This window comes from Danaus plexippus, chromosome Z (assembly GCF_018135715.1).
Source record: "Danaus plexippus chromosome Z, MEX_DaPlex, whole genome shotgun sequence".
In the NCBI taxonomy this organism is placed as follows: Eukaryota; Metazoa; Arthropoda; class Insecta; order Lepidoptera; family Nymphalidae; genus Danaus; species Danaus plexippus.
In genome coordinates this window covers 8,414,677-8,425,762 of record NC_083559.1, presented here as the reverse complement: position 1 = coordinate 8,425,762, position 11,086 = coordinate 8,414,677, and the positions used below count along the sequence as shown (strand labels likewise).

The 11,086-nt window shown below is 29.1% G+C and overlaps 1 protein-coding gene across 1 annotated transcript; it reads right to left on the bottom strand.

The window, feature by feature from the left end:
• Nucleotides 1-7,635: 7,635 nt before the first annotated feature.
• Nucleotides 7,636-11,036, bottom strand: LOC116777906 (uncharacterized). The gene is made up of 3 exons (XM_032671700.2): nt 10,875-11,036; nt 8,678-8,826; nt 7,636-8,268 (listed from the first exon to the last, which is right to left on the bottom strand). Exons 1-3 carry the CDS (start codon nt 10,966-10,968, stop codon nt 8,263-8,265), a joined length of 249 nt encoding a protein of 82 aa, XP_032527591.1. The 5' UTR covers nt 10,969-11,036; the 3' UTR covers nt 7,636-8,262.
• Nucleotides 11,037-11,086: the final 50 nt, after the last annotated feature.

Genomic DNA, 11,086 nt, shown 5'->3' with positions numbered 1-11,086 from the left:
CAAGTATTAAAAAAAAATTGTTTTCAAAATATTACAAACGTAAGGCAAGAATCCTTTCTATTCATAAAATTATTTGACAGAGACTATGTTAATTATATTATTTTAACTTTCGACACCTAGGAAATTTTATTGAAATGAGAAAAAGTTGAGTTGTATTTGAATTTTTTTTCTTTTTTTCAAAAACTAACAAAATTTTAGCTTGTAGGTTCAAAGTATAATCTTATTTGGGGTATGAAATTCTGCCACTAGTTGCCTTCAGCTGTAAACTATAGCAATTGAATAAAGCATTATGAGCAAAATATACAGCGAATGAACCCTATGTTATTTATTAAATATTTACACATTATGCCCTTTCACTTGATAGCCGACTTGAGTATATAGATAACATTAAATTGTTTTCAACACTTCTAACTCGTGCTTAAAATGGCTGACGTTATTTTGAAAAGGCGTGCCTAAATAAAAAGGCTACGCCAAAAAAATTATAATAAAACTATACGTATCTGAACTGATTCACCCGGTGCATAATAAAATTAAATCTCCCTTAGTCTACGCGTCAAATTTTAAGCTTAAGACATAACAAATCTACGAGTGAATTTGCCGTCTAAATCGATGTAGCTGATACCTAGACTAATCCGAACAGAGACAAATAACTTATCTGATGAAACATCATATAAATCGGGCATACTTTAAATCTTTTACATTAAAATTAAATCAAGATACTAATCTAACGTCGTAATTATAACCTACGACTGAATTAATAAAGTTAAATGAGTTTTTGCCTTATAAAGTAAGTGTATGGATATAGCAATACTGATGTACACTAATTTGAGAAAGGATCTTATAGGAGAAAGGATATCACATTTTCATGACCCTCACGCATCATTATCGAAACATCACACACAGAAAAAGAAATATGTTTTTAATTTTTGGTAAAACAAGAAACAAATATTAAATATTTTCGAAATATATTGAAGCATATAATGCTATTATATAATTAATGACTAATTTTACTTTTCAATTCATGACAGATAAAATAAAAATTTCCCACTAGTTTCGTAAACAAAGTTATATTGAAATTGACAGATATGAATTATTATTTATTCTATAATGAAAACTATCTAGGTTCAACTCGTGGAGCAAGAACGTTGTGATTATGCTTGCATATATCTAAAATATTATATGCCACTTAATTTCCCACTAATAAAAACTAGATATCTAAAGCATTTTTTGATTAAAATTTTAATAAAAAAAATTAATCACACAGATAAACTTGTCTTCCTAATTTTAAACCAATATTTTTTTGAATCAATTGAACAAAGCGGGTTATTCAGTTTAGCAAAACTATAACAGATGACTATTTTGTAAACGTAGTTTAGAATTCAATTAAAACTTTCATGAGTAATACAAGGTACACAAAGTACTTAAATGTGTTACAGCTGAATCGGGACGTACATGCATTTGTAGTAGAAAAAATACTTAAATAGTAGGTACTTAAGTACTTTACGTTTAATTTTTTCATATAATAATAAATAAGTATTTTAACTCACTGTCTCCAAGAACATTGTCGGATATAAGTAAGAGTACGCAGAAGTTAAGGTAATTAGATTTTTATAATTAATCTTATATATTTTTGTCTACTTTCTTTATATTTCGGATAGGTAATATTTTATTATTTGTTCAAACCGTGGTCTTTAAATATAATTACTAAAGTTGTAAGATTAAGGACTGCATTTCGATGAATAACCGACATAGTTTGAGCCGCTCTATAGTGTTTATCTAACCGCATTTAAGTCCTATTCCACAGCACCCTGCCTATTTGAAGCTGTATACCTTGAATATATATACCTTGAAGCTGTTAATAACAGAGTAATAGCACAGTTCAGCATACTAATCGAGCATAATGACTAATCTTCTTTATTACTGTCCTTACTATTATCGTTTTTATACAGTTTTTGAACACAGTTTCATCAATGTTAAATACAGACTCTGTATTCAAAGATAACTACCATGGGATAGTTATCTTTGAATACAACTACGTGTCCCAGAGTTTTCTCGTCTCAGAAAGCTTTTTGGAATCAAAGACAGGTTTTATATCAAACACCTATCCATCTTGCCATCTTGACAGCTGTGCGAGAGAACTGTTTAGTTAATATGTGGGAACAGTGTAGAATGACCTCAATCTGGGTAGCGAGAGGCCCATTCCAGGTCGAAAGAATAAAATATGTAGTCTGTGACACTTACCACAATGACGGTAAGTTCCCAATGCAGTTCCGGTAGTCCCCTATCAAAGCCAATGTAGAAGGTATGAGGTCGATTTTATTAGAACTCCTCCAATGTAAGAATATAAGACTATACATTTAAGAGAAATAAGGTTAATACATATAAGAGACGCTCAAATTTGTCGAGACAGTCCTTAATCAAGTAATTGAGTTACCCACTAAACCGCTAAACCTAAATGTGAACCACTAAATGTGAACGAAAAGTGAGATGTCAATGGTTACTGTTTGATTGTGATGACCAATTGATTATATATAGAAAGATTGGGAAAAGTATCATATTTTTTTTATTTTACCTGTTAGCTAACTAGCGGAATGGTTAGGTTTTTCTTTTCACAAATTTTTGATTTCCCCTTAATTTTTAGAGGATCTCATTATAAAAATCTGACTTGGTGATCATAAAACTACCTGGAGGGTGCAATCTTTCATATTAAAAAGAAATGCTGAAATGGGTCCCGAAGTATTCGAGAAATCGGGAAACATACATAAAAAAAAGATTCCGACAAATCGGGAACCACCTCGTTTTTTGTAGCCGGTTAATAACAAGAAGTGGTCGTGGTGGCCTGGAGGTTAAAGGCCCACCTCTCATACGTGAGGGCGCGGGTTTGAAACCTGGCAAGTACCAATGTGATAAGAGTATTTAGACACCACTGATTGACGGTGAAGGAAAACATCGTGAGGAAACCTGGTCTTATATTCAAATTATAAGATTGAAATCGCCAACCCGTCTTGAGCAAGCGTGGTGATTAATGCTCTAACCTTCTCCATGTGAGAAGAGGCCTTTGCTCAGCAGTAGGCTGTGATAGGCTGATGATGATGATGATGAATAACAAATTAAAGTAATAGTATATAAAAAGGACATACTTCTAACTAATACTATTTTGTCATAAATACATTTACAAAACATATATACAGTTTCCCATAATTAATTATATATAAATCATGATTGCTCTTAATACAATATTTAATAAGAGATTGCGTTATTACCTTGATGCTATACTATACTTTACTATATAATTATAATCTTACGTCTCTTTCAAAATATTAACTAACCTTCTTCCAAACATTAAGCACTATAACCTCTTCATTGCCTGAAAATAATTATTGAATCACCGTTATTTTATGATATATAAATTAAAGAGTTGTTTATAATAATAAATATGATACTTATAATTAATTTTAATGATAAACTTAAGCTAATTTTGTAATTGTAACATTATACCTTTAACTTGCTTTTTAATAAATAGATAAGGTTTCAGATGTTCTGTATAGTAATGATAAAGTAACCGGCGAGATTAAAATATCAAGACTATAAAACACTTCAGAAGTGAGATTGATAGCCAAATCCCAATAAGTAACGTTAGTCCACCACCAGAAAGCCTTTGTCTGGTGCAAAACATCAATTGTACTATAGCTTTCTATCTTCGCCAGATAATTATAAAAATTTCGAACCAAGATGTCAGAAATCATTAAAGTGGGAAAAGGAATCTTCAAACAATATGCAGCGTATTTGTTAAATTTGCGGTAAAATGTGACAACCCGCGAGACACTAGCAGCCTTGTCAGGTATAAATTACACACCGCTACTAGCTTCTGGTATGCTTTAGAGACTTCGTGACTGTCACGAGTCCAATATAATCAAATCAAATAGTTTTTGGCGTTTTATATAAAAAAATATGTAAATAATTGAGCACATGTCGATACTAGTTTAGATTTAATATTATAGCATTACATTTAGATTATTACGTTGAAATGCTATTCAAATTCAAAGGTCAACCGTCAGGTTTCTGTTAATATTAGTAAATAAGTTATAAAGGTTTCACGTTTTTTTTCTAATGACTTATCAGGCATTCAAGGAATATTTGTAATAATTTATATATTTCTATTAATATCTTTCAAAACATTCATTATTAATATTGGACGGCGATAAACGCCTTTGTAAAGATATATTATACATTTATTTTTTTCAATTAAGTGACGCTTTCATCTAAATTATAAAAATTCTCTTGTTATGAAATGTAATAAAACACATAAAATAAAATTTATTTCGTAGCTCTCAACTAATAGATTATAATTGAATTATGATAATTTGATATATACGCAAACATATATTAAAAATACTACCTTAACAAATCTATTTTTTTTATTTAGTGAAACCTTAAAGTACTACATGCCAAAATATATTAAAGCAAACTAATATCAATCTAGTTGTAATTTGATACAATAGATGACTCTGAATATATTTACTTGGACATTTCCTTAATCATTGATTTTTTATATTTGACATAAAACTTTTCTAAAACAATAGAAATTGTTAATATAGAAAATATACCTGCGACAAATATACATACCTATAATATAATATAATACCTAAGGCAAATGTACTAGTTGTTGTGTTTTGTCCTTTCAAATGATACTTATTGCTAGATCAGAGAACCCTGTCCTAGCAGCGAGACATAATTGTTTACAGAACCCGAGTCCTTATAAGCAAAGCTTCAAAGCGGATATTCTTGGTCTAGAGGAATTTCATGTTGAAATCTTAGTGGGTCGTAGCAATGTAATAATATGTTTACTCTACTCACGTATTATATATGAAAGCAAGTTTACATACTAATTTACATCTTATTTATTTTTTATTTTATATTTTTAGAAGTATATTGTGATATAATAAAAAAAATTCTATACTTTATATTTAATATAATATATTTTTCTTTTGCGAATATTGTATTCGAAAAGATATATATATTATTTTATTGTAATGGAGTTGAAATAATTGTAATGCGCATTGTTTGAAATTACGCCTACAGAAGATTACCTCTTAAGGACATTAGTTCTTTTCAAAAATGATGTATGTAGATACAAAAATATATATAGAGGACTATAAACGGAAAGATTTTTTTAAGCTATTGCATTGCTTTTATAGCGAGCTTTGGACACTTGGACCAAATCAAAAAATTTCGTCACAAAAATAAACCTAACACCTATATCTAACGCCGTTTCAGTTCGGTAGACTTCGGCACGATGTTGTTGTGCGTGCGACTAGACGTATGTGTGTAGACTAGCTGCTAACTGAGTAACTGCATATAACTGATTCAATCTCTTTTAGACCCAATGCTAGAAGCAGTTTACTTTTTGGCCTGTAGCAAAATTGAGGTATAGTGAAGGTTACTTAAAAATTCAAACAAAAGATTTGTCTACGTATATAATATAGGTATGTATAAACAAAAACTAAAATAAATATTATATACCATAACAAGTAATTAAAACTCAGTGTATAAAAAAGGTGAGACTATACTGAATGAATAAAAAAAATAGTATGAGACTATAATTTGCTTATGTCCAATTAAATTAGGGGAAGTCCCTTAACGCAGACGGCACCTAGGCCCGGAGACTTGTGCTATCTCGAAAGCTAATAACTTGAGAGATTTAAAAAGAAGTGAAAAGGAGTGCCGGTAAATTCGTAATAACAAGTGAAAAAATGTGATGAGCTAGTGACACAGCTGACAACAGTGGTAGCGGTGGGTTGCTGTTTTTAGCGAGAAGATACTGCGTCACATAATATTCAGATAAGTGTTATGACAAAGTTTATTTGATGAATTGCTTATGTTTATTCTTAATAAAGGTTGTACTCCATTGCTGATTGTAATCAATTAACGCTTTTGAAGATTTCTTATATCGTTTTAAAATCCAATGTAATAATTCTGATCGTTCTTTGTCCCCTGGCACCGGACACAAAGTTGGCCCTTAGCATCGGACAGTAAACATGTTACTTTTTTTTGACTGTATTTAACCTTTTTATTATTTATACCTTACTTTTTTTCCAGACGACAGAAGAACTAAATTAAATAAATATGGAAGAGAAGAAAGAGAAAGGAAACTGAAAGGAAGCAACTTCAAATACTGCAATCACTAGGGTTTTGACTTATGAACTTTCTTTAAGAGAAGCTTCGTTACACTACAATAAGTAGTAGTACCAAAAAGTAGTTTGCATGATAGAACTTCAGCATTGAACCGTCGGGGAGAAGTGACGTTGCGACCACAAATCGGTACATTCAATCAACTATTTTCACCGGAGTATGAACGAGTTTTAGTAGACCTCGCTAAAGATTTAAAAAAACAAATATGGAAAAGCCGACGGAAAAAATAAAAAGCAACTCAATTAAGTAAAAGCCAAAAACAAAGGAAATAATAAAACTAAGGCAAAATAGCCATTAACTGAGTCATCGAAATCAGAAAAACTACTTGCGTAATATGCTTAGAAGATAACTACGAGAATTATGATATTTATTATTTTCTTAAATAAAATTAGGTTTAAAATTATCTTTAAGGACTGGATACAACGCTGTAGTTCACGTGAGTGGGCTCATGAAGCTTGTGCCGACATTCCAGAATGTTCGGAGGCCTACATATGTGATCATTGTCAGATGATTTAAAACTGTTCGATGCTAGAGGTTGGAGTAAAGTCTGTCCGGTACTAGGCGCCACTTGCAGTGACTGCGATTTTTTACGAAGGTTTAGTTTAAGATTTTAAATATATTCAAGCAGAAGTTGCAAATTTGTTGTTTTAGTTTCTTTTTAATGTTTACTAAGTTAATTAACTTGCTGATAAGGATACGTTTTTTGAAATAGTTTTTAAATTTTTTACAAAAATCCTTAAGTGTCCGTCACTGGGGAACTTCCCCTACATAATGGCTACAGTGCCGCTATAGTATGAATGCAACTTTATTGTTATATCAATATTTATTTATAAATAAACAAATATTTACCAAATAAAGCTGACATTTGACATAAGTCGAGTATCACTATTGCTTATATTACCCAAGGACGCAATAAAAATATATTTATCATGTTTACGTTAAACGGGAATCGCATTTATTCTCGAATTAAATGCGACGATCACGAAAGATCTTATTTAAATAGTTTTAGAATACATTTTTATTCATAGAAACTTAAGTACTGTAATTGGACGGCATACATAATTTTACGGAGTTCCTTCAAGTGAATCTGATAAATTAAGGCTTAGATAGAGTAGAAAATAAATATTCAAGTAATTAAAAGCTTTACGAATTTTCATATGATATGATTTTTGCAGAAGTAAATATTGCTTTTAATATTTTTTATGGTCAATATATTTTTATATATGTACCTATATATTATTTTATTAAAAACATGATCCAAAATACAAAAGAACTTTTATTAATTAATTTCCTCTGTATTTTCATCATTGAATTGACCTTGCGAGACAATTTTGGTTCAATTTAGCAATTGGCTAAGAGGATGTAGTTTTACGGATTTGATAAACGACAATTCACAAACCCTTGATCACAAATCAAATAACAATAATAACTAACAACACAAGGTTTCAGTGATACTATTTATTAATTTTAATGGTACTATTCATAAAATAAATTCACATCTATGACACTCTTGTTCTTCTCCAGGATCTTCATCTTCATCGTCGCAAGAGTCTTTGCAGACTCGTTGTGATCATCACGTATCAGTGAGGATATGGTCGTGTAAATAAAATGTAAATAATCATGTGAACCAGTTTCTCCCGTAAGCAAGTGGCGCCCCTTCTATTTATAGATAAGATTCCAATGACTACATTTATGAATTATTTTGTGACAATTACAATCGGAAATATGTGAATTAAAAGAAAACAATTAAAAATATTTTTTATTTATTCGAGTAAATATTACATTATCATTAGCAAACAAAAAAATAAAACATTTTTGCTGTTTTAAAATAATAAAATAGTTTTTTGAAAATTATATTATTTTGGAATTTTATATAAGGAAATTAAGTACAAATTTTTTAATAAAATCTTTTGAATATACAGAGTAACTTGCAGTCTATAAGAAACTATAATACTTAAGAATAAAAATCTTATAAATATCTATAGTTATTATTAGGTACTCCTATTTAAATAAAGTTAGATTTTCTTAAATAATACACTCTGAGTTAAACAAACGCGTGAAGTGTGTCCATTAACGCTGAAAAAAAAATTAATTTAAGTGGTACATAACACACTCAGCACATAAATCCATTTGAACGAAAACAAAGATTTACAAGATATTATAAATGCCACAGTACTAATGTCCAAACTTAAACTAGAGAATAATATAAATAAAACATTAAAATGAAATAATAAACAAAACATTTAAAGACGTGAAAATATAAATGTAGAGAGCATATTTAAACAAAAATAAATATCAACTAATTTCATGTCAAAAAAAGCTTAAGTATAATCTATTTACTGTAATAGGAACATAGCTTTTATTTTATGTTTACACCAACAAGACAAAATTCTATAAAGTATAGCTACATTTGAAATCAATAATAAAATGACCATGTATACGTAACCTAGACGCTAGATGCTATTAAAATATATTTTTGACTTACGTAACAGCAAACTACTCCGAGGTGTGCTTGCTTTGGACATAGTAGCCTAGGGGGTAAGTGGACTAAGTTGCTGGACTCGCAGTCATCCACAAGCAAGCAAAGTCCACCTTGATGCACGCACGGCTCCTCCAGATTAAAAATACTAACCACTATAAAAATAATTGCCAAATAAAAAAAATATATATTTGGTTCCCCTTCATTGATGAGTATGTGAGAAAAGATAGTTATCAGAAATTAAAATTTTGGAAGCTTAAAAATTAAATATAGAGTTAACATTAATTTTAAATTTATGTAACTATAGCAATTTTACAGTAAATTTAAAATCAAATAACTCACTGCCAAATTAATTACAGCTAAATATTATTTTTAAAAAAGCGGAACATGTCAAAAGAATATTCAATTGCTATTTGCTATGTAGAATTTCAATGAATCAATGAATAAACGTAAGTTTAATTACGAATGGTACGCAATTGTAGAAATATATTTATTACAAACGGATTTTGCAATGAAATGGATATAACATAGCTATATTTGATTTCTTGTTATTCCAATTCAAAACTTCCCGATAATATATAACGCTCCACATAACATTCAATTTAAAGGCTTATTTATAAATAAACTATACCTATATTAATTTTGACTGTTGGAATTACTGTATTGTTTAAAATCATTAGATGTATTTAAGAATTTACATTGCTACGTAATAAATGACCATATTATAAAGTTGTGCCACCTCAAAATGGCAGCCACCAAACCCAGTCCCTCAATGGATTGCCTTTACTACACTTCATTGAAATAAAAAAAAAATTAATATCACAGCAACGTTTTCACTTGTGAACTAATATAATATATCGGATATGTGAGAAATGAAAAAACTAAGATATCGATTTAAATAATAATTTTCATTATTTATCATTTCTACAATATGAGCACAATCGTTTTGTACACGGTACGTAGTAAAGACAGATTCCTGTGTAAAGTTATCGAAATATGAAACAACGGCATCAAAGAGAAACAAATACGTCATACTTTAATTATAACTCATGAAGTTACAAGCCTAATAAATGTTTTCTTTTTTCTCTTTTTATATGTTTTAATCATAATTATAATAAAAGAGTAATGCAATATTGCGCACATCAATAATTTTTAAATTAATCTGATTCAATATATTGTATCTCTTGTAGGTATTCTACTATAGTAATATATTTATCTGAAATTTATATAAACATTAACTGAATAGACTTTGAAGTTAAAATGATCTCATTTATATGTAATATGGGACAGAATTCATTTATATAACATGTATATGAAATACTAATGAAATACCAGCAAAATAAGGCATGAAACCTAAAAAATTCTACTATAGTAATATATTTATCTGAAATTTATATTAACATTAACTGAATAGACTTTGAAGTTAAAATGATCTCATTAATATGTAATATTTGACAGAATTCATTTATAAAACATGTATATGAAATACTAATGAAATACCAGCAAAATAAGGCATGAAACCTTAAAAGACTTAATAACGATGATTTTATAATGATGTTAGTGTTATTATTAAAGGTAATGGCTTAATTATATTAAAATTAGGGCAATCGAGATAAGAAATATCACACATAAATAATAATCCTTTGTGGCTTTTGAATAATAAGAAGAATATCGAAGAACACTACCACCATTTATGACATGCCAAAACAATATAATGCGTGTTTACTACATTAAGCTTCACTGTACCTAATAACATGATTACGCAATGAACTGAATATAGCTTTATAGTTTAGGAATACATAAAATCTTTCAAAGTATATAAATTATATTATTCTTTCAGTTTGTAATATGGACTACACTGAAATTCAATTTAATTCACTTTGCTTTCAACGTATCGATTCCTGTCATATTTTAATCCTCTTTTAGGTCACCTGTACATTTATTTCATATTTCAAATAAATATTTAAATCTTTTACATTTAACATTTGAAATAGTATCATTTACAAAAGAATAGTTTAATTGTCTTACACATATACCTATTTTAAATAATGCTTTCGTAGTTTAATATTGAATATATTAAATTGAAAATCGATGGCAGTGTTTTCTTTTTTATTTCACGTATCAATATATTTAGATCTTTTAAATATGTCTTTTATCCTTTATTTTTTTTATATATTCGCAACGAACAATAATGATTACTTACGTTCCTCTGGTGGAGGGGTCACTTTAATGGGGTTGGCAAGAACGAAAGAAACAAGCACCAGTAACACACAAACAAACACGGATTTTAACATCATCTTAATATTTGTTTGATGCGAGTGAATTAGCCTGAGAATGTTCGCCGTCTGACCGAGTTGGCCCGTTCACGCTTTTATATAGTGCATTGTAGATAAATAATAATAATTGTGAACAACT